This window comes from Mastigoproctus giganteus, chromosome 5 (assembly GCF_048544385.1).
Source record: "Mastigoproctus giganteus isolate SK-2022 chromosome 5, ASM4854438v1, whole genome shotgun sequence".
NCBI classification, from domain to species: Eukaryota; Metazoa; Arthropoda; class Arachnida; order Uropygi; family Thelyphonidae; genus Mastigoproctus; species Mastigoproctus giganteus.
Genome location: NC_143579.1, coordinates 27413967 through 27439700, shown reverse-complemented (window position 1 = coordinate 27439700; position 25734 = coordinate 27413967). Strand labels below are relative to the sequence as shown.

Genomic DNA, 25734 nt, shown 5'->3' with positions numbered 1-25734 from the left:
CTTCTTATCTAACAGTCTGATTCCCAATATAATTCGTTCCATTCTTCGCTGTGTAGTTCTCAGCTTAGCTTCCATTCTTTTGGTGAGTGCCCAAGTTTCACTTCCATAAGTCATGGTGGGGAGTATACATTGGTTCATTATTTTACGTTTCAGACAAACTGGGATATTGCTCTTCAGTATGTGACTATATTTCCTGAATGCTATCCATCCAAAATTTATTCTTTTCTTGACTTCTAGCCATTTATCATTACTACAGCTAATAACTTGTCCCAGATAAGTATATGACTCCACTTTTTCAATTACTGCTCCTTCAATCATTATTTCTCTTTCTGTGGCATACTTGTTCATCATTACTTTTGTTTTAGCCATATTCATCTTTAGTCCAAAATCCTTACTAACTGTGCATAACTGATTAAGATTTTCCTCTAATTCTTTGGGATCGTGGCTTATGACCACAATGTCATCTGCAAATCTTAAATGGTTTAGGTACTCTCCGTTCACGTTGACTCCTTTCTGCAACCAGTCTAATCTTCTGAAAGCTTCCTCCAGGGCAGCAGTAAACAGCTTCAGAGATATTGTGTCTCCTTGTCGAACTCCTTTCTCGATTTTAAATTTCCTACTGTCTTTGTCTAGTCTAATAAAGGAGGTAACACTCTCATATATTTTCTTCAAAATCATAATATATGGGGTATCTATGCCTTGTCTTTCCAGTGCCCAAAACATTGCCTTATGCTGTATGGAGTCAAATGCCTTTTCATAATCCACAAATGCCAGGCATAATGGTGTTTTATATTCATTTGCTTTCTCCATTAGCTGTGATATTACGTGAAGGTGATCCATAGTTGAGAATCCTGTCCTAAAGCCAGCTTGCTCTTTCGGTTGATTCTCATCAAGTATTCTTTCTAATCTGTTAGTAATGACCCTTGTGAACAACTTGTAGATGTGGGATAACAAGCTAATTGGTCTATAATTTCCAATTTCTGATTTATCTCCTTTCTTATGCAGCAAAACTATGATTGCATTATTCCACTGCTTAGGCGTCACACCTTTTCTAATGCACTTTGTGAAGAGCCTTGCCAGTTTTTGTATTATGTCTCTTCCACCCAATTTTAACAACTCTACAGTAACTTCATCTTCCCCCGGACTTTCTGATTCTTCATTTTCTTCAATGCATGTTCTACCTCATCAGGAAGAATATCGGGTATGTCATATGTGTTGCTACTTTGCAATCCATCTTCCCCACTGCAGGCATCATTCCCTCGCTCCTTGTAAAATTCTCTATAGTAGTCTTCTGCTATTTGAATTACGCCTTCTCTGCTGTTTATAAGTACACCCTCGCTATTCTTCAGTTTCAGTATCATTTGTCTTTCTGTATTACTGCTCATGGCTGCTGATTTAAATCCTTTGTTTTCCCTTAATACTTTTTCTACTTTTCTTGTGTTAAATCTTCTTATGTCCTCTCTGAGTCTCTTTCTAATGGCTTTGCATAACTCAGTATACTCAATTTTCTCCCTGTCAGTGTTTTTCTTGCTCTTCATTTGTCTTCTTTGGTTCATCATGACAAGTGTTTCTTGACTAATTTTTTCTTCTTTGGATTTCTGTTTCCCTATAGGTTTCTTGGGCTTTATCATTTTCAGAAAGTTGTAATATTCCTCGTCGATATCTTGGTCCTGAGCAGTCTGCAGAAGCTCAAACTTGTTCTTAAGTTCCAGTACATACTGCTTTTTCTCCTCCTCTGTTATTTCAAAGACCTTTGTATTATTTACTCGAGTCAGTGTTTTCCTTTCCTTTCCTACATCTATATCAAGTGTACATCTTACCATTCTGTGATCACTTCCAACATTTACCTTATTCAGGACGGTAACATCATTCACAATATATCTTCTGTTAGTGAGGATGAAGTCGATTTCATTAGTTGTTAATCCATTTGGACTTTTCCATGTCCACTTTCTGTTCACCCTTTCCTTGAAAAAAGTGTTCATTACTGACAGTCCTTGAGATTCTGCAAATTCCACAAGTCTTTCACCAATTCCAAAATTTCCTATAGTTCCTCTTTCTGCGCTATTTTGCCCTTTTCCAACCTTAGCATTGAAGTCCCCCATAATAATAGTGTAGTGGGTTTTCTGCTCATCTAGAAGACTCTCAATTTCGGTGTACATTTCTTCAACCTCTTCATCATCATGGCTCGATGTTGGTGCATAAATCATTATAACCTTTAGCTTGTACCTCTTAGAAATCTTGAATATTAGTCTTGACACCCTTGGTGATGTACTTTTGAATTCCAAAATGTTGTTTTTAAAATCTTTATGGACCAGAAACCCAACTGCACCTTCACTCCTTCCACACTTTTTGTACAGCAGATTTCCACTTGATAAAATTATAAGTGATTCATTTCTTCTTCTTGTTTCAGCCAAACCGATGATATTCCAATTCACATTTTCTAATTCCTTTTCCAGCTCTAATATCCTGTCTTCACCGATGAGTGATCTTACGTTATAACAGGCCAAGTTCAGTTTCTGTGCATGGCAGCCTGGTTATACCCAGAGATTCTTAGCACCCTCTGCTTCCACTCTGATTCTCTCGCTGCCGTAAGAGGGAGAGTGAAAGCTGCTGGGGACTGAGGGCCATTTGCTTTGTTGTGCTGTCATATGCTGGAGGGTTTGGTCTTTTCCTCTTCACGCTGACCAGGCGTCTTGAAGAGAACCACTCTACATGTTCGTTGCCACCTAAGTGACGTAACAGGGCTTACCATCGAGAAGGTGTGAATGAGTGGATTTTAGGGAGGCAGGCCAACCGGACTTCTCCTAAATCTTCTGTAATAGAGAGATATTGGATCCATCAGTGTTTTAGGCTGAGTGTCTGATAACACACAGGATACCTGTTTCCCTCTAAGCCCCTTTTGGGGTACTAAATATCCCCAATTACTCGATTTAAGAGAGTTGCAAAATAAGAGATGTTTTTATAGAACTAATTAATCTTGCAAGTTGGGCCATCACTGTATTTAACATTTATATGAACAAGTCATAGCTTACATAATGTCCATAGATACGTATATTACAGTATAACTAGTTATTTCTATACTATTTTCAATAACGGAAATGTTAAGGGATAAATGAATATTACCAAACAGTCGCAACAGGTGGATTGCTCCGTATATCTGAGACATGGGAACATCAGTATGTTCAGTAAGTATCTAAAAGAAAATTTAGATAAAAAATACATTTTAAATAAATGCAAAAAAAACAAAAAAAAAAAAAAAAATGCACATTTCTGGAGATCACAACCATAAAACAATAACACCAATTTGCATCTGACTGCAGGATTCTGAGATAGTTGAGGGATTTCTGGCTCAAGGAGGGTTAAGTATTCCCCCTCAGATTTAATACTTATAGCAGCAAGCAAGTGTCAGTATCTATGGATAACTATAAGTAATAAAATTTGGTAAAAAAAAAAAAACAATTTTAATACATACTAATGAATAATTACAATGTAGACACATATCTATACATTTGACAATTTCATAGGATTTATACACTTGAAGGGTTAAGGATAACCAATTATCCACAACAGTATAGTAGTAACTATGTATTCTTTACTTAGATATTCTCTTCTCGATTATCAGTGGGTTGACTCTTACATCATACACAGTACATAACTTATTATATGTACAATATTTGTGTAATGGTAAGTATACATGAATATATTTTATCAGGTAACTTTTAATCATAACAGTTAATCTGTTCCACAAAGAACTTCCCTTTAGAAGTCATATGCTTTTAATTAGTCATACACTTGATTAGTTTTAAGGGTATCTTACTTCTCATTGATTTTTTTTTTTTTTTCACCTATTCTAGTATACTACCAACTTTATATATTGAACATTATATATTAACTTAATATATTAACGTTACTTCAACTATAGCACATGGTCCATCATATACACTCTGCTATTTGTTCTTCTTTGGGTGTATATATAAAGCATATGTGTATAATTTGTAATCTATCAAAGTAATATATTCTTATTACTTTGGATGCTACACTTTACAATTTCTGTCATCATAATCCATCCCATTGTTGTTCCACTCTTACAATTTTAATAGTTCATTCTGCCCCTTAACATAACTATTTAGAGTCATTCACTTACTTGGGATACCCTTCCCTTCTTGTTGGAATTTCAACTGGCAGTTCCTTCTGGAGTTTTAGAGATGTTCTCATAGAGCAAGGGTTCTGGATTTCAGCACGATTACGATCATTGGCATCCATGGGTGGCGTACATCTTGGTGATGCTGTATACATTCAGTGAAACAGCCATTACCTGCATATATGACCTGAATTTCTTGATTCTCTAAGCAGCTTTGTTATAACGCAACGATTTTCTCCTTATAGGCAGATACTTACCATTATCCTTCCACTCTAACGCTCTTTATCATTTCGTTTCATTAGGGCCTTGATTACACTAAAAAAAAAAAAAAAAAAAAAAAAAAAAACTCCCCTTCTCCATAACTGTTTTTTTCTACCGTACACCTTACCAAAACTTTCCCCGACTTAATGCAATTCTGTTAGTGCAATAAACGGGTAGTAAACTCGATCTTATTGCATTTGCGAAAATACAAATAGCTGGAATTCTGTGTTCGTTGAAGAAAGAGTGAATTTGACTGTAAAAGATAAGTCATGAACTATAGAAACGCACGATAAATTAAACTTAGGCAATATGCCTCAAAGGGAAACGGCAGTAAAATTAGGAGTACCTTAGTCGTCTTTATCAAAATTATTAAAATCACATCACACATTAAACACTAATGTGATTAGTGAAACCAGAAAAAGGAAGAGTGAAGGGAAATGCCAAATAGTACATGAAGCTCTGTTCATTTGGTAAAAAGAGGCCAGCTCATTTAATGCACCAATCAACTGTGGCATTCTTCTTGAAAAATGCTAATGATTTTGCTGAAAAACTACACAAAGAATTTAAGGCGATGGATGGATGACTGACAAGATGGAAGGAAAGGCATGATATTGTTTACAAAAAACTTCACGAGAAAAACAGGATTCCGATTGTTCCGCAGCAGCCACCTGGTTGAAAACCTCTTGGCAAACTGTGTTAAGCACTTATAATGCTGAAAACATTTTTAATACAAATGAATCAGGGTTGTACTACAGGGCTACCCCAGGCCACTGCATGATTTTTAAAAATTCCTCTGCGTCTGCAGGAAAGAAGATAAAGGACAGGATTACAGTTCTTTTAACATGCAACATCACAGCAACAATCAAGATGAAGCTGTTAGTTAACGGCAAGAGTAAATCGCCTAGATGTTTTAAAGGAGGAGTAAAACAGCTGCCTGTTGAATATGCCAATAATAACAACACTTGGATATGACAGCTTTTTTATTTGAAGATTATCTTCATAAATGGGATTTGCAATTGGATAAGAAAAACAAAAAAAAAAATTGTATTGGTTTTGGACAACTGCCCAGCTCATCCAAAGTTCACTTTCAAAAACATTGAATTAGTTTTTCTACCTTCAAATACCATATCACTGAGGTATTCGAAGGTGAGGAGATGGTGCTGACTCTCTTTACAAGTGTCAGCTGAGAATTACAAGCTCCAAAAAAGATCAGTGTTTTGATATTATATTTACTTAAATGTTATATACTATATTGTACTTTATAAGTAGAAGTAGCTTTATAGTGCTAGTTACTCTTGTTATTTTTATTTTAGATAGAGTTTTTGTAGATTACTACTTAATATATGTAAAACCATTGTTTCATTTGAATCTTGCATCCATTGTTTTTGTATAGAGTAAGTAGTAGGGAATTCGAATTTTGAATTGCTGTAAATAGGTAGTTCTAATGTAAAACTACATAGCATAACACAAATCACTGCATTTAGGAATCTATTAGATAGTATAGTATTGATAATTAATTACATTTATTAATCTTATTAATTTTCATTGTTAATTTCATTATCACGCCCCAGAATAGAGCAGCAAAGCAACGGGCACAAAGTAGCAGGTTGTTGTTGTTTGGTTTTTAGGAGCATTAGCAACCAAGGCCATACTGCTCCGGGGATATGCGGTGGTCATTCCCTGACCTTTCCGCATCCTCTGTATTTGGTGGTCACGGGCTCGAACCCCGGTCTAATCAAGAAGCGTGTGCTATGCACTGCTGCTCCTACCCACCTGGCTACGGAGGCACCCAAAGTAGCAGGAGTGCTGTGACTTGGAGGAGAACCAAGGGGAGGGGGACAATTCTCCAACGTATCACAGCCTAAAGAAATGTGCAGCTTGCGAAATGTTTGCAGAATTCTCTGGAACAGGACATGATCTAGCCAAGGAGGATGTCGTCTTTGTGTGTGCTAGGTGCAGAGTATGTCAAGAAATTAGGTGCCAACTCAGCATTCTGATGGGCACTTGCATCAGGCAAAACAGCGACAATCTCCAACGCAGAAAACGCTGGTCCCACAGGAGTTAGTTATTGTCGGTGATTCTACTGTCAGGGAGACGGGTAATATATTGTATAAAAAGGATAGGTGGAATAGGACCAGGGTATGTCTTGGGCAGGACACATAGCTCAAAGACATGATGACAGATGGACTAAGAAAATAACAGAATGGTAACCAAGAGGAGCTAGAAGAAAACCTGGAAGACAAAGGCAGAGATGGATAGATGAAATTCATGAGTTCGTGGGTAGTAAATGGATGGCCAGTGCTCAAAACAGAAGGAACTGGGAAGTTGCTGGAGAGGCCTTCATCCTGCAGTGGATTGAAATGGCTGATGATGATGTCTATCATGGGCAAAGGTGGATGATGCTGTAGAACAGATATCATCTTTTAAGGCACAAAGGGTGATATTGTTGCACACATTGGCACTAATGACATTAACAGTAGGAGATCTGCAGTTTTACTTAACAAGTACAGGTCAATGCCGAAAAAAAATTGTGAGTAGGGTTAAATTTGAAAATGTCTGCAATTCTGCGAAGACACGATAGGAGGGAGTATATGATGAAAGCCTTGTCAATCAATTCGGCCCTGGAGGGATTGTGCAAGGCTCATGGGGTAGAACTTTCTCAGCGGTGTCTGTGCTTGTTAACAGAAGAGACTGCTTCTATAAGGATGGGATATACTTAAATAGAAGGGGTGCAAGAGTGTTCGCTGATGCTATCAAGGCAGCATTAGGTTGGTTGGAAAACTGCTAGCTTGGGGGGATTCACGGACTAAAAGGGTAATGGTTGTTGTTGTTGTTGTTGTGTTTTTAGGAGCATTAGCAACTAAGGCCATATTGCTCCAGGATATGCGGTGGTCATTCCTTAACCTTTCCGCATCCTCCGTATTTGGTGGTGACGGGCTTGAACCCCGGTCTAATCAAGAAGCGTGTGCTACGCACTGCTGCCCCTTCCCACCTGGAAAGGGTAATGGTAGCCGCAGGCAGAGGTGAAAGTGATTCTTGCACTGCTTCTGTTAGAATCAGCAGCAGCCTGGAGGGGGGGGGGTTCGGGGACTGGTGGGAGTCATCAAGAAACAAATAAATAGATGGGTTGTGTTAGGATAACAGAATAAGAATAGGTGCATGTATATAAATGCTAGAAGTATAGTAAATAAATTAGAAGTGCTGGTCAAGACATCAAAGGCAAATACTGATGGGAGCTCAGGAACATAGTGTCACACAGATATATGCAGTGCAGAATTCAGTGGGCACAGAAAGGATAGACAGGATAGGAAGGGAGATTGGGTTATGCTGTTAATTAAGAAAAACAAAATCTAAGGAAATGCATCCAGATGACATAAATGGACAATGCAATGTTGAGTCAGTTTGGTGGAACAAAAACACTGGGAAAGCAAAATTAAGGATAGGAGTGTGTTATAAGCCTAATGATCGTAATGAGTACAACAAACAATCGTACAAAGGAATAGAATGGGTAAGCAAATCAGATTGTGTTATAATGGGTGATTTTAACTTCCCAGATATTGACTGAAACTTGTGGATTGGTCACTCACACACTAGCAAAACTTTTGTGGATTTATTGAATGACTTGCAGCAGCATGTTCGAGAGGGAACCAGAGAGAGTAATACTCTTGATCTGATTATCAGCAGTGATTATTCGTGTATAAAGAATTTGCTGATAAAGAAACCACTAGGTGGCAGTGATCACAGTGTACTGATGTGGGATTTACTTAAAGATATAATTACGGGGGTAAAGGGAAGGTTGTTGTTGTTATTTTGGATTTTAGGAGCATTAGCAACTAAAGCCATATTGCTCCGGGGACATGCGATGGTCATTCCCTGACCTTTCCACATCCTCCGTATTTGATGGATCACAGGCTCGAACCCCGGTCTAATCAAGAAGCGTGTGCTACGCACTGCTGCTCCTGCCCACCTGGCTACGGAGGCGCCGTAAAGGGAAGGGTTTTTGCTTCCGTAAAGGTGACTACAGTGGGACCAAGTGATGATGTCACCAACAGCAAATTCTAAGTGGGAAGCATTCAAGGAACTAATCGTGGAAGCTACTAGGCACTTCATACCGAGAAGAAAAATGCATGGGATGCATATAAATTATCAGGTGACACAGAAGCCTATGGCAGATATAAGCTAGTGTAATCAAGTCACAAAAGAGGTTAGGCAAGCAAAGGCAGATTACAAGAAATCTTTGGAAAGGATGCCAAGGAAAACAGCAAGGACTTCTTTACTTATAACTCTAGAAGGAAGGGGATGAATTAGATTGGTCCACTTGATATCAATGGTTCAACTGTTGATGATCCTGCTCAGATAGCTGATAATCAGAATGCATATTTTGCATCTACATTCACACATGAGGAGTTAAGGAAGGAAAATGCCAGAAGTTTATCAAACTGCAAAAGGGTTTTTAATGATTTTGTAATAACTGAGAGCAAAGTGGAGGAGAAATTGTTGAAGTTAAACATAAGAAAGGCACCTGAGGTGGATGGGATCTATCCAGTTATATTAAAGGAGGTGACAAAGGAAGTAAGCAAACCTTTAGCCATCATTATGAGAGCATCCTTGGACTCGGGAATTGCCCATGCACTGGAGATGTGCAAATGTATCTCCAATTCACAAAGGGGATCTAAGGGTGCCATGAGTAATTACAGACCAGTTAGTTTAACTTCTGTTCCGGAGAAATAATGGAGTCACTTGTTATGATGCATTGCAGGATCATCAAGACAAGACTACAGTAATAATTCAGACATACAATGGGTTTATAAGGGAAAGTTTTATCTGACAAATTTGATTGGATACTATGATGTCATTACAAAGGAACTGGATACAAAAAATAATTTTGATATCATATACTTGGATTTCAGGAAAGCTCTTGAAACTGTTGCTCATGAAAGACTACTGTACAAATTGGAGCAGTGTGGTATTAAGGGTAAGTTTCTACAATGGATAAAAGGGTGGCTGAGTGGGAGAAGACAGAGCGTGGTAATCAATGGATGCTGCTCTTCGTGGCCTAATGTTATTAGTGGAGTCCCCCAGGGTTTTGTGTTGGGCCCACTGTTGTTTTGTATATTTATCAATGATATTGATGAAGGTATATCAGGCTTAATGTTGAATTTTGCAGATGATACAAATGTTGGCTGAGTGGCAGTAGCACACTGCCATTATGGCAGTGCTACTGCAACAGGGTCTAGAAAATTTGGGCAGATGGGCTGAGAAGTGGCAACTTAAGTTTAACGTTGACAAGTGCAAAGTACTGCATATGGGTAGCAGTAACCCAAGAGAAACGTAATGTGTGGTACTACACTTAAAGTGGTAGAAAATGAAAAAGATCTTGGAGTAACTGTGCAGTCAGATATGAAGTTTTCTGAGCAATGCAGACAGGCTGCCAGAGCAGTTCGTGGGGTATTGTCAATGATATACAGGAATTTTACTAGCAGGGAAAAGGAGGTGATTATCCCTTTGTATAAGACAATGGTCAGGCCACATCTTGAGTACTGCATACAGGTTTGGAGGCTTCATTTTAGGAAGGATGTAGAGTTGCTTGAGCATGTAAAGAGAAGGGCAACAAGATTGACAAGGGAAATGAAGGAGTCCTCTTAAGAAGAAAGGCTTAAGCTCTGCAAATTGCAGCGGCTGGAGACTAGGCATCTGAGAGGTGATCTGATTGAGATGTATAAGACCTTGAACAAACCTCAGGAGCATAAATTGAAATTGAGGAAATACAGTTGTAGAATACATGGGCAGAAATTTGTCTTTAGCCAGCAGGTGGTTAACTGCTGGAACACACTCCCATCTGTCGTTGTGGAAGTTGATAGCTTAAATAAATTCGAGGGACTGAACAAACTTTTACATAAGCTCATGCGTTTGCTTTCTTGTATCACATGCCTCCATTACCACCACCAGGGAATAATAAAAACCCTTTAAGACCATTTATAGATCAGATATGAGGTGAAGAATCATCCAGTCTATGGATGAAGGTTTTGGGAACATCATCCAATATCACAAAACAGATAACTGTTTTAGATGCACTTCATACGACAATGAGTGCCTGGAATGAAGTTTCTGAAACCTACATTAGCAAGTGTTTCAAAAAATGTGGATTAATATTCATGGTCTACTAAGTCACAATACTGATCACGTTGAAAAGCATGAAAACATGGGTGAACAGAAGTTTAATGACTGGGTGGACATAGATAGTGATCTACAAGTCACTACAGCTTTAACAGAGGAAGAAATTACACAGTCTGTTACTGATAATTTCGCCAAGGAGGGGGAAAATGAAGAGGAACCCAAATGAATTTTACTTACAAAATGGCAAACTCGTGAAGCTATAGCTCTCCTGAGAAGAGTGTTGGAAGAAACTGGTGCAAGTCATCATAAATATAGTATGTTATACAATTTTTAAAACCTATAGACTTTATTGTGATAATTTAATGCAATCTAAAATAAGTAACTATTTCAAATTATAATCATATTACAAAGTGTTATGTTCAATTAATGTGTATATTAATTTAGCTATGTATGTAAGTATAAATTTATTTTTATACTTACGATTTTCACGTGTCATTTAATTGGTGATAAACCTTTGTTACGTAATGAAGTGTAAATTTATATCTTTATATCTTTATTTTTATAGTCTGTGGAAAAAATTTGATTTTCGCTTATTAGAATCACCATTTATTAGAATCAAAGTTCAATATGCAAATGTGATCACTATAACTGGCACTTAATATAAGTACCATATTTTTAATTTGAAATTCCAGTACATAATAATGTGTATTTAATCATAATTCTATAATTGTGTAGTGGCTTGAGAAATACAAGCATGTAATTTTTCATTTAAAAAAGAAAATAAAAAAACCACTGATCATAGAGTTTTTATGCCAAACTAGTGGTTTCCAATCTTTTTGGTGCATGTTTCCTTTTCTAAATTGTGAGGGGAATATTTTACACTGAAATGTTTGCTTTTACAAATTCACACCACTTTAATAGGTATGAATCTAGTCATTATAAATTAATAGTATCAGCATTAGAATGGCCAAATGATGCAAGGAAAACACCTAAAAAAAAAAAAAGACTTCCCAATCATCCATCCTGAACTACAAACTACTTTCTATCTGAAAAGGTAACTTATTCCTATTATCTAAGAGATGCCACCTGAAGGTAAATTTCAAGAGTCTTCTCTTCTGTTACTAACATTTAATGTGGCAATAAGGCAGCAGTATTAGTATTAGGCCAAACAATGCAAGCACTTTTTTTTGCTGTATTGAAAAAGAAAAAAAAACCATTTCCCAATCATCCACAATTTAAAAGTCACCATCCAACTTTGGGGAGTAATTCATTTCAATAAGTAAGCTATAACATAGTGCCTAAAGGAAAACTAAAGTTTACCTTAAAATGAAATCCAATCTTTTGTTATTCCTTAAGTTTTTATATTTGCTTACCCTGGCTCCTATCAGTGAGAACATACCTCCCTAATTTGGGTTAACATCTATGAATATGAAGGCCACTATACATATACAGCCCCCTACACATCCCAGTCTGCTTTCCAAAGGCGTCTACAGTTGTCACGTTTTGCAGTCTGCATCTTATTATTTCTTCAAAAATAACAGACAAATATGTTCCCCTCACCAACCTCATTGCCCTTCTTTTTTTAAAGCCTTCAGACCAGAATACAAAATTCCAAATGTGGTCTCATTTTATACAGATGAATAATCATATCCTTCTCCCTACTACTTGAAAAGGTTTGTTAAATCACTTATGAGTTTACCATGCACCTTCCTGGTGCCTGTTTGTATACATGTTTTATAATGACTTGTTTTATACAAACAGTACAGTAAAAATCCTCGATTCAATGGACTATTAGGTGGACAAGGTGTCCTTATTGCTGAATGTCTGTTGAATCAAAATTTCTTTGAAATCATTTTTACCCCATATAACAAATTGAATTGTTACTCTGTATATGTATATATTAGAAATACTGAAATAAAGTTAAAACAATAAAAAACAAGTTTGTTTACAAACTTCATTGCTTGATACATCATAAATAGCCATGTAGGAGATTATTTATTTTGGCCATATAGTGATGCCTCGAAAAACTATTCAGTCAGGGCTAAGAAGTCAAAGCTTCAATACTAGTGAACCTTGCAGTATTCACAATGCATTCGGTTAGTTTCTTACCAGTTGAACTTGCTTCAACACTATGTACATTTATACTTATTTGATTGCTGCTGATCACTGCATCTTCGTTAATGATGGTTACCACTTTCATGTGCATTTTATTGCACAAACGTTGGAAAACTTCCATCGGCACTGTACATTAGTGAAAACTCCTTAATCCTGTGGTGTTGGCACTGCACCTGTGAAGATCCTCTTGAAAGTAATGAACCTGCATTAACTGCAACTAATCGTGAAGGCAGTTTTTTCTGATGTGAGAATAAAGACCATTGCATTAATGCTATGTACCTTGCAATTCAAGTACTGCTTGGTTTTAGACTGTCTGTAGTTATTTAATAAATTATTTAAATTTAATAAATGGGAGATGCAAAGCTTGTTCTGCTGTGTGAAATGAAGAATAGACTGCCTGTAGTTATTTAAACTTAACTTTGCTTTTTACAATATATGATACAGTTTATTTTTTCACTCTCATCTGTTAAATAAAAGGTCCTTTAAATCGAGGTCTGCAAAATCAAGGGTTTACTGCACTACATGTTTTACTAAATTTTACAAGGAAATATTAAAATATTATTAATTAAAAAATGAATGCATTTAATGAATGAATAATAATTAATGTATTCAGTAGACATTCCCAAATCTTAACATAACTTTAGAAGAATGGTAGAAATTTAGGAGAATTTAAGGGGATGCTGCCAAAGAGTATGTGAGGAGATCTGTAAATACAGGAAATTCAGAATGTTGTGGCAGATTAAAGAAGTTAAAGAGACAGAGAAAAGAAAAAATATTATATGAAATTTTGGAAAATAAATCAAATTCCATTGGAATATGCAAAAAAAATAAAGAGGACTATGATATGTGTGAATGATGTCAAAGAAAATCTTCAGAAGATTTTGGCAAAGATATGGAAAACTTGTATCACATAGGTGGAAAACTATAACAAAAGTAATCAAAAATGATGTGTATAGCTAATAACAGAAGAGAAGGATATTTTAGAAGTACAGTCTGTCCTCGTATAGCACGATAGTTGTGTTCCTAGAAACCCTCGTGCAATGCAAAATCGTGCAATATAAACAACAGGCCCTATGGGAAAAGTGGGGTTAGGTGCCGACCACCCAAGATTGAACACACATTTGGAACCAAAACATTACCAAACACAATAAATAATCGGGTAATTTTAATCGTTATAAAATACGTAAGTATTTTATAACGATTAAAATACGTAATAAAAAATATAATATATTTTTTATTATAATATAATAAATATTTTTTATTATATTATAATAAAGTATTTTTAGTATTTTTAATGCTAAAAAAGTATTTTTTACGAATAAAATACGTATTTTATTCGTAAAAAAATTATATTAAATAAAATAGTCGTAATAAAATACTTACGTATTTTATATACGTAAATATTTATAAAATAGTCGTAATAAAATAATTACGTAAGCTAATGCTTTTGCTTCTATCGTAAGCAAACTTGTTTTTTGTTTGATTTTTCTATCCAAACAGACGACAGCCGTTCCATCTCTTCCAATTCTTTGTGTCTTAATCTAATGGATTTTAATTACACTTTGAGTTATTCCCGCTATGAAAGTTGTTTTTATTTTCTCCGCATTCTTTGTAATTCTCGGCGTTGCCTCATTTAGGTCTGTAGCACTTGCAATATCACATGGTCTTTCATTTCGCTCAGAGCGTTTCACAATTTCATATTTTTTTCTCTATCGACAGAGGTGGGCTGGCCATAAGCCTTACCCGGGAAATCCCGGTGTGCCGGAGGCCGGTGTGATTTTGGCCATAAACCGTAGTATGAGGCCACTATAAATTTTCAAGGGTAAGAATTTTTGACTCAGTCTGCCTCTGTTTATCGATATTGCTTTTTTCTTTCTTTCTCTCTCTCTCTCTCTCTCTCTCTGAATCTGCAGTGTCTTCGCCAGGACGCTTCCTTTTCACACCTTTTAAGTAATATTTTACTAATTTTTAGGGAATAAAGCACAATTACAAAACGAGGAGGCACGCTTAATACACATAACAAAGCTGCGGCGTGTAGCAACTGAATAAACAACACCGTAAAGGCCGAGATACACTATTAACACCCCACATTTTACTAAAGCACATTTCTGGGGGTTACTACCATAAAACAATAAAAACAATTTCCAGTTTTGTTTCTGCTAGTGGAATCTGTTATAAACTGGTAGTAAACTCCACCTAATTGCATTTGCGATTATATCGATAGCTGGAATTGCGTTGGTTTTTACGTTATTATGGTGAAATGTTTCCCCTTCACTGATATAAAACACATAAATACATTTTCAGAATCTTCTTCATTCCTATCGTGTTGCGTTCGGTTGGGGTGATTCCGCGTTCGACTGCCATTTCTTGTAAACACAAAGGCGAATCGTGCATAAGCGAATTCGGTTCGTGTTATGTAAGATACTGTTCCCCTATTTATAAATCGTGTATGATCGAATTCGTGTAATGTAAACACATGTTATAGGAGAACCGACTGTATGGAGTACATAGTTTGATGATTTATTAAATAAAGGAGCTGAAGACATAAATGAAGACAAATGGATCCTAACAGTGAACTACATGTTCATAAAAGTTAACAGAGGGGTGAATGATATGCTTGTTTGCTACAAAGAAATCTACAATGAAAAGGAAAAAGCCACCATCCAGTCATCCATTAGTATGTTCTTTCGTAAGGTTGAGCAGCCAACCCCCTTCTAAATCCCCACAGCCTTCAACCTCCGCAACGGCATACTTATCAGCCGAACACGCCGATTCTGGCAACGATGCTCGAGAGGTAAATCTTACTGACATTATGCCTGTCTCCTCTCTTTTTTTATAATTTTATCATTTTAAAATATTTTTAAATTGCATGCTTTTGTAATTTTTCCTGGGCATGAGGTAAAAAATTGAATAAATACAATAAATAATTCTATTCGCATGTTCATTGAACGTTTCTTTTTTGATTCAATCAATTCAGAAAAGCACAGTTGTGAGTGTTGGAGGGGGAAATACCCCGACTTAAATTCCCCATAAAATCCGACTTACATAGCATTCCATGGAATGCAACTTTTGTGTAAGTCGGGGAGTTCCTGTACAATAAATAAAGCATGAAGTGTGATAGCCGTTAAATTAATTTAGAGAAAATAAATAAATAAATTAGCCAAAAAAACAAAATTAGCCCGTTCATAAGTTTTTAGGATTATTTTAACATATGGAGCATGTTGTTGTTATTATTGGTACTGAAGTTTAATGGTGTGGTGCAAGGGTTGCTATGACCATACTGCACCTGTTCATATGCAGTATGAACATACTGAATACGAACCATATGCAGTATAATTCCATATATCTATGGAAAATATATTCCATATATCTTTTTCCAAAGGAAAAAGATATATGGAATAATTAAAAAAAGGATCAAAAAGGTGAATTTTTTCCAAGTAACTGAATAATTCAAGTAAGCTGGCATTATTTTCTATGATGTGGTGTAGTGATAATGGATTAGATAAATTTAACAATACAAAGGCTGCAGTTGTGTTAATATGGTAGTGTGGACAGTATATGAGGATGTTCTCCCCTACAAGAATAGAGATGTGCAGTGTTGCCATTTTAGCGGTTTTCCCGCTAGATTTAGCGGAATTGCTTCAGGTTTAGCGGATAAAAATATGAAATAGCGGATAGCGGATTTTTTAGCGGGAAGAGTATAAATGTTTAGCATTTTATGTATTTTGGCAATGTAACATTTATATTAAGAAATATTAAATTAATTGTTCAATTAATTATTTAATTAACAATAAAAATAATTCATAATTGAAATAGTAGGGATATCATATTTCATAGTTTTTTTTTTTATAAAGCGAAGAATCGGTTTTATATTATTCTGGATTTCCCTGAGGAGAACCCCAACAATTTTACGTAGTTACGCTCGCGGTCAAACGACCTGATCATTGGGTCATGGCTTTAAATTGTTGAATCAAATCTAAAAATGTGGAAAAAATTCTAATGACGCCTTTTTTTGAAACAGCGAAGGAATGGCATTGGATAATTTTTCTTCGTCGTATTTGTTTGGCTTCCGAGAAATGCGATCCGAATTACCGACATCTCTTTCAACGTTTCTAATAACCACAGAGCAATAAGTAATAAGAGTAATAAGTAATAATTATTTCTAATAACCACAGTGTAATAATATCTTAGTATAGTCAGTCCTCGTATAACACGATAGTTGTATTCCTAGAAACCCTCGTGCAATGCAAAATCGTGCGTTTAGTAAATCCACCAGCCGACAAAATCAATTCAAATATTTATACAGTGCCATAAACGATGGTGCAGATCCGAAAAAGATAGTGCATTCGTGTCAAACAAGGTGGTTATCCATTGAAGTTGCTATAACAAGAATTTTAGAACAGTATATTGAATTAAAAGCCCATTTTGAAATAATTCGTTTGACTGACAAATGTTATACTGCAGAACTTCTTTATTCAATGTTCAAAGATGAAAGTAATTTAGCGTATCTTTTATTTTAAAACCTATCTTATCTGAAGTACAAAGAGTAAACAAATCTTTTGAATCAAATACTGCCGATCCTACATTATTACTACATGATTTAAACATGCTATTGTCGATGATTGCCAATAAAATGTTTTTACCAAATACACATATTGAAAGGATAGAAGAGGACATTAATAATTATTTAGACCCTAAGCCATATTTAGGTTACCAATTTGAAAGAAAAATAAATGAATTAATAATGAATAAACTTATCACAACAACAACAGATGAAATGGCAATAACAGAGAGAGATGCCGTAATTTCTTGATTGATTTGTATCCACAATTAAAACAACGCCTTCCGGGCAACATAAAAGAATTAAAAAAAATGTCTCAGTTAACAATATATTAAAGCAACAAAACGAACCACTGATAAATTTATTACAAAATTTAAAATTGTCTGAAGTAGAAATTGAAAAAATTGAGCAACAGTATATAAACATTACTCTCGTTAAATGGGAAAACATCTACAATACAATGAAGTTTTGGTCAGAAGTTTCGAAATATCGAGATGCAAGCGGTAAAAATCCATTTAAAGAAATTAGCGAATTTGCATTGGGTATTTTAATTTTGCCATTATCCAATGCAGATGTGGAAAGAATATTCAGCAACTTAAATCTAGTAAAAAACAAAACACGCAACAGAATGAGTGTTGGCACGGTTAATGCAATCTTATTAGTACGATACGGGCTCAAAAGAGTTGAAAAGTGTTGTAAAAATTATGTTTTACCTGAAGAAGTGCTTCGCAAAATAGGTACACAAGAAGCATATGATGAGGAGGTATTGAATTTCGAAATTAATTTAGATTTTTAGATATTGATTTTATATTAAAAACAGAAAAATAAATAACTATTTATATATACTATTTGTTTGTTTGTTTTTATTCACTACAAAGTACGAACAAATGAAAATTTAAAAAATTTGGCGGGTCAAGTGCTAAAAATAGCGGATTTTGAGTATGCGGCTAGCGGGAAATATTATTAAGAGTTGGCAACACTGGAGATGTGTCAGATGGATGTGGCCAATTCATGTTCTGGCAAGAAGAACTTTGTGTCTATTCTTTTAAAAACTGGAGTTTCTCAGTGTGGCTCATGTTTAAACTGCAACAGTTTATTATTAGTCTGAGATTGCTATAGCTGCTTTCATTGCTTGTGGCATTCTTGTTGAATGAGAGGTTCGTAGTCTGAATACAGGATCTGTTCTTGTGCATAATACTGGCTGACTGTGTTTGGTGACTTTATCTGCATTTTCATTTCTGGGAATTCCAGTGTACCCTAAAATCCAGCTGATCTTTACTAATTTTCTTCATTTTAATTGTCAAATTTTATCATGTGGGCCACTAAATCAGATTGTCTTATAATGGGAGGATTTTAATTTCTCAGATATTAACTGGAATTTGTGAGTTGGTCACTCACAACACTAGCAAGGCTTTTGTGGATTTATTGGATAATTATTTTCTACAGCAGCATGTTCGGGAGGCAATTAGAGGTAGTAATCGATATCAAGTGGACCAATCTGATTCATTCCCTTCTTTCTAGAGTTTACATAAGTTATTTTTGTTTTTTTTTTTTTAGGAGCATTAGCAACTAAGGCCATATTGCTCCGGGAATATGCGGTGGACATTCCCAGACCTTTCCGCATCCTCCGTATTTGGTGGTGACGGGCTTGAACCCCGGTCTAATCAAGATGCGTGTGCTACGCGCTGCTGCTCCTTCCCACCTGGCTACGGAGGCGCCTAGTTTACATAAGTAAAGAACTCTTTGCTGTTTTTCTTTGTGTCCTTTGCCAAAGATTTCTCGTAATCTACCTTTGCCTGCCTAACCTCCTTTGTGACTTTGTTACAGACCAGCTTATATCTATCACAGGTTTCTGTGTCACCTGTTAATTTATATGTATCCTATGCATTTTTCTTCTCTGCCACATGTCTCATTAGTTCATCTGACATCCATTTAGGCCTAAATCTTAAACAATATTTCTTAGTTAGTATGAAAAGCTTAGTAGCTTCCAAGATTAATTCTTTGAATGCTTCCCATTTTGAATTTGCTGTTGGTAACCTCATCGGTTGGTCCCATCATATAGAATTTAAAAACTGTCTCAGACCACCATATTCACCTTTACGAAAGCAAAAACCCTTCCCTTTACCTCTGATGGTAGTTACCTCTTTGAGTAAATCCCACTTCAGCACACTGTGATCACTGCAACCTAGTGGTTCCTTTATCTGCAGATTCTTAATGCACGAAGAATCACTACTGATAATCAGATCAAATGAGGTATAAGAAAAATGTCAATATGATCGAGGGATAATTTAATTTCATACAATTCAGCAGTGAGATATAGCTATTGCAGTTGTAAGGAAGTCTACTGCTACACCCCCAGCAGCATAAGTTTTAGATTCACGAAGTATATATATATGTGAATACAATGTAAATTTTCTAACATATATGCTGTATGTAGCTGTTTGAGTCACATTTGCTATAGAATGTTTTCCCCATTTACAGAATGTAATTATCACAAGGTGGTGAATATAGAGCCATGCAGGATTTGGTTCAAAGTCTCCTGGAGTATGCTGCTTAGGTACATTCTGCATTTCACTAGCTCTTGCAGCCTTACTCCAGCAAATTTATTTTCTTTAGGCTTAGTGCTATAATTAATTTTCTACTGTGGGTAAGAGATACGACCACATGGGATGAGTTGGCAGGCTCCATATTCTGGAAGCATAATTAACGAATAGCAACTGTCTCCTTAGACAAAGTGGTGGCTTATTTGCTTCCACGTATAAACTATGAATGGAGAACATTCAAAAGACACCAAGGGTTATCTGTAAGGTTCAGAAATGAATTTTAAGACATGAATGAAATTAACATTACAAATGAGGAAATAAAAAAAAAAATATATATTCTTGGGGAATATCCAATTAAAGGTAAGTGAAACAAACTTAAGCTGGCATAGGCATGTAGAAAGGATGAGAGAAGGCAGATATCTGAAACAAAAATGAAGTATCAAGCATAAGAAGAAAAGAGTACTTATTGCGGTCTGGTGAACTGTACATCCACTGGGTATAACAAATTTGGATGATACAATAAGTTACTAAAATAATTTTAAAAATAGATAAAGAATAGTAATTCACACACATTCTTATCACTAAAATGAATCAATAAGTATACAGTTGTCAGGAAATTTAAAACCTTTATTATAAGCTTACCTCTGCATACTGTGGTCTTTCAAACTTATACAACAATTGACTTCCCAACATAACATTGAAGTATTCCTTTATGCCATTTGTAACTTCTATTACTGCACTTTCCCTAAAGTATGATAAATATACTAGCACATGTAAAATTTCAAAATAACACATAATAAAAAGTAGTTTATTCTACATAAAAAACAAGAAATCATTTCACCAGATCATTTAAAAATTTCCGGTATATAAGTGTGGATTGTGGAGATGTCAAATAAATACAGTATACCAGTTGCTTATTGTGATCACAGGTAACGTTATCATTCATATATCAATGCTAAGAAAAAATTATGTTTATTATAATCAATGTTTCCATTTTTGTTTACTTTTTTGTCTTATTGCAGTTTATGAATGTGCAGGACATATAACATCCCGATTTGTTCTTGAACTTCAATACATTATGCATCTAGTACTGCTGTTGTTCCATACAGTCCACATGGTTGTTGGTGCTTTTATTCCACGAAAGAAAGTGCTGTATCAGTACTCCTAAAAATCTGAATATTTTAGTTTTAATTCTTGATTTTAATATTTTCTTTTAATGGTTTGTATGGCTTTCCAGAAACATTACAGCAGTTTAATTTTCATTGATAACTTTCTCAAAGAAATAGTGGACAGTCAAATTAAAGTATTTTGTATTGTTTGCTTTTAATGTTTTATTTCTGTCTGCCTTCAATTTTTATGTACCCATTTCCACTCTGCATTGCTAAAACAATGCTAAACAGTTGAATTCTTGTTTCATTGGTTATTGTTATCAATTAAGCTGTGTCCTGAAGTGATTACAATCAGCAGTATCCACAGTATATAAATAAACTTATCACAAGCTTAAATTTAATAATGCAGTAATTTAACTTTAAATGGAGTATAGACATAGATGTATGTTTAAGATTGTTTCAAATACAGGCAACCCCTGTATAACACGGTACTTCTACAACATGGTTGATAAAGTGCAACAATCCTTGCACAGTGCGGTACTCATATAACATGGTTAGAGAATTGTGGCAACCTCGCATAACATGGTATTTTTGAGCTTTTGTGCGGGAAAACCCTACTATGTAATTTTTCAACACTTCCATTATTTTTTGTGAATCCCCGCTTTTGGCTGACTAATTGTTATGCAAATAAAAAAAAAAAAAATATTGAGAAATCCCCGTGTTAGGTTCTGTGCTATTGAACTTGTAGAAAAATCTAGATTTCAAAGTTTTACTACTATTGGATAACGTGCCAGGCCATCCAAAAGTTTTAAGTCATCCAAACATTGAAGTGATGTTCTTTCATCTAGAACAACTTCTTTAATTAGATCAAGGAATCATATCTACTTTTCAAATTAATTACATCAGAAAATCGTTACAGTGGATTTTGGAAAAAATTGATCCAGAATTTAATTGATGGAAAGTTGAAGTGGAGGCATGGAAACATTTTTCAGTTGCGGACTGTATCGGAATCATAGCTTTATTGCTCAAAGAAGTAAAAGTGTCAACGTTAAATGAGTGTTGGAAAATGTATGGTCAGAGTCAGTTCATTCAGGAAATATGGTCGAATTGACAGAAAACGGAATTATGCGATAGTAGAAGTTGCTAAGTCAGTAGGAGGGGAAGATTTTGATGGACTACAGTACTGAAGCACTTGTGAATAGCAGTAGCACAGTTTAGAATTGCTGTCATCCCCACACCGGGTGGAAAAGACCTAAGTTTGAATCCTGTCAATGATGGGAGTAATTTTTATGGGTCTTTTTCACAAAGTAGCTGAGTTAGTCGGTCTCAGGCGAGGGTAGCATGGTTTTTTTGTCCTCGGAAACTCGGGTTTTTCGTGCAGAAAAACAGAAATCAATCTCAGAACACACACACACACACAACACCCCCCCCCAACATAGTCTTAGTCGCCAATGTTCCTTAAAAAAAAAAAAAAAAGGATACAATTACTGAAAGAAAAAGAGGCTGGTGAAGAGGATTTGGTGGAAATGGCATCGTAGGTGAATCAAATAAATTCAGAGGATGACAGCGCAGATGGAAATTCTGAACTTATAAATTTTACACTAAAAAGTATACGGAATGGCATAAAGTTAGCTGAGCAATTAGAATCTTATTTTTTGAATTCAGATTGTTCAAACGAAAGGAGCCCAAAGTTCAAAAGGGAGCTTCAAAAATGCTTAGTTGCATAAGCCGAAAAAGGCCTATCAAGCAGAAGCAAACAAACCCAGATTAATGATTTTTTTAAAGAGAGCAGAAGATACACGAAATCAAAATGGTGTATTTTTGTTAGCTCTTAGAATGTAACCCCCTTTTTGTACTGGTTCTTAGTCCCATATAACACGGTTTTGCACAACACAACATTTTATAGGAACCTAGCTACTGTGTTATATGAGGGTTACCTGTAATGCTTCAAAATACATTACATTACAAGTAAGTGATGTAATATTAGAAACACAGATAAAAGATAGTATCACTTACTAGAAGAATTGTACAGAGTTTATAAAAGAGGAGATTGCACCAGTCAGCCGCAGTTCGATTTTGGCTTATAGCTGTAGTTCTCTGGAGCTCAGATCCAGAATTTGATGAAATTGAATCAAGCAGACAGTATTAAGTCAAAAAAACAGAATTACAAGTTTTTTTATGAATTTTTAATGATTTTTTCCCTAATTCTTTTATGAATTTAAGATTTTTTTTTTTTTGTATTTTAAAGAAAATTGATTTGATTTTGGTATTAATTTCACTCTAATATTGGGAAACAAGTCAAAATAAGAACAAACTAATATTTAAAAGCAAGTACAAAATTTTAATTTTTATGAGCCTTCAAAATTTCATGAAGAAATTAACTCCAACAAAGTGCACTAACGAAAAATCAGGGCTTGGGCATGTTCAAAAAACTCACTCTGGAAAAGGTCAAGCAAGCATGTAAAAAAAAAAAAAAAAAAAAAAACAAACACCCCGTGTCCCCCTACTAAATTTGGAATGATGATCAGAATGTCATAAAACCATTTTCAATCATAAATGATGCATAAAGTCCCCCTGAAAGTCTGCATTTCATAAACTACATATATTATCTTGGCTTTTGACATATTTTGTAGCTCACTAATAATTAATAAACAAAGTCATATGAAATAAATCTTCAGGGATTATTTTAAGCAAATGTATTGATGATATCTCATTAGTAAAGTAAAAATTTAAAAACCTTAGGATCCTTTAGTTAGGGTGAAATCAGATGCTTTCTGTTTTTATGTGAAACATGAAGGAACTAAAGAAACTTGAATGACTATAATAAAGAAAAGGAAGAAACTAAACTGTAATTTATCTTGTTTTAGTCACTATTTATATGCAATATATTAATCCTTCCAATACTATGTCTAAATGGACTTGCATTTGCTGCAGTTCATATTCAGACAGACTGAACATTTTTATAAAGCATTTGGATTGTTTCTGTTCATGCTTGTATGTACCAAAGACATCTTATCTTATCTTACTCTGTTAATCACAGATAAATATATTTTAAAGAGAAATACAATGCAGAGAATTATCATGTCAATTACACAAATTAATGTGTTGTTACAAACGAGATTAAAATTAATTATGCAATTTATTTAAAACGAATTCCAATTATTTATAAACATGCATTGGTTTCTTGGATACTAATTGCAGCCCAATAGCAGTTAAAATATAAAACCAAAAATTAACAATTCTTACTTATTGGGAGAGATTCCTTTGGTTGATGTTTTCTGTTTTACATATTCTGCTAATATTTGGTCCACAGTAACTCTGGATGGAAGTTGCACCAACTTAAAAGAATTAAAACAGGTGCACAAATGAAATTTTGTTGTTAATAATTTAAGTTTAAGCAGGTATTTAACCAGGTTTAGAAACATATTGTTACAATTTAACCAATCTTTAAATGATATCTCATGGGCTGTGGGCATTTCTGCTTAGCCAAAAAAAGCAAGAATGCCCACAGATTACATTTAAAATCCTACACTGGCCTCTTGATCACATGAATGGCATTACAGGAAAAACAATAACAAAATTGGATGTCTGCTAAGTGACAGTTACCATAAAACTCAGGTGGTAGATGACTTTCATCAACCGGTGAAATACCACCACTTTGCTTATTGGAGGCTTGAAGTGGTGAAACCCATGTTTAGTCTCTAGAGCAAATTTTCCGGCATCCCCCTCCCCCCATACTTCTCCTGCAACCCATGCACGGTACTAAGTACTATAGGTTTTGATACCTTTCGTGTTTGGGGTTTTCATAAAAAAAAAAAAAAAAAAAAACCACAGAACCCACAATTTATTTTTAAGGCTATATGCCAACCTCTTGTTCTCATGCATAACAAAAAAAATCAAATGAATTGGTGTTTATGAAGTGAGCAGAAATTGTTAGCAGGTATTCGGTTTTCTGATTTCTTCTGTAATGTGATGCATGAATAGTCTTACACCACATTCATTAATATGTTGTTGTTATTTGGTTTTTAGGAGATTTAGCAACTAAGGCCATATTGCTCCGGGGATATGCGGCGGTCATTCCCTGACCTTTCCGCATCCTCTGTATTTGGTGGTCACGGGCTCGAACTCTGGTCTAATCAAGAAGTGTGTGCTATGCACTGCTGATCCTGCCCACCTGGCTACGGAGGCGCTACATTCGTTAATAATAAACCTTTATACTATGATGTGAAATTATTGAAATGGCCATTTTGAAAGATTTATTCATTGTTTTCTCATTTGTAGAAGAATAAGAGAAATTCACCCCAACATGATACGTAGAATACTTCCATATGATACTCTGCAGAAAATAAAACAAATAAAAGATTAATGCAAAATGATTACAGTAAAAAATCAATTGAAACCAATTCAAAAATTAATTTTAAAAAATTGTTTTATTTTCTGGAGAGTATCATACATAAGTGTTCTACGTATCATATTGAGGTAAATTTCTCTTATTCTTCTACAAATATTGATATCAGGGTAGAACGTATTGAGCATCACGGCTCTATTATATACTATCAAATGTTTTCTCATAAAATTTTAATTATTTCCCTGAAACTACTGAAGTTCCCCAAAGACTTCAACAGTTTGTGACCTTGTCTCTGGCTAGTACTGCAGAGTGAATCCTGGCAATAAGGTCATTTGTAGTGTTCTGGCCAATAGCTTTGTAACCAGAAGAAGTGATGTATATTTTACAAGTAAATAAAATGGTGCATGTATGTGTGTATTAGGTGGGGGGGGGGGGAAACATGTTGATTTTGATATCCAGCCAGTTCCTAAAAAGGGTGACAAATCCCCCCCCCATCCAATTATCGTCCCATTGCAATTACTTCTACTGTTTCTGAAGTA

General features: G+C 35.2%; 1 protein-coding gene across 3 annotated transcripts in view; it reads right to left on the bottom strand.

Annotated features, from left to right (window-relative positions):
- LOC150085261 (mortality factor 4-like protein 1) overlaps positions 1-25734 on the bottom strand; it is a 261359-nt gene that overhangs the window by 56949 nt on the left and 178676 nt on the right. For all 3 annotated transcript variants that reach the window (XM_090373949.1, XM_090373950.1, XM_090373951.1), the window contains 3 exons: positions 24094-24185; positions 20381-20483; positions 3124-3193 (listed from right to left, as the gene is read on the bottom strand). In XM_090373949.1, coding sequence (XP_090230075.1) covers positions 3124-3193; positions 20381-20483; positions 24094-24185 — 265 coding nt within the window. The remainder of the gene's footprint in view (positions 1-3123; positions 3194-20380; positions 20484-24093; positions 24186-25734) is intronic.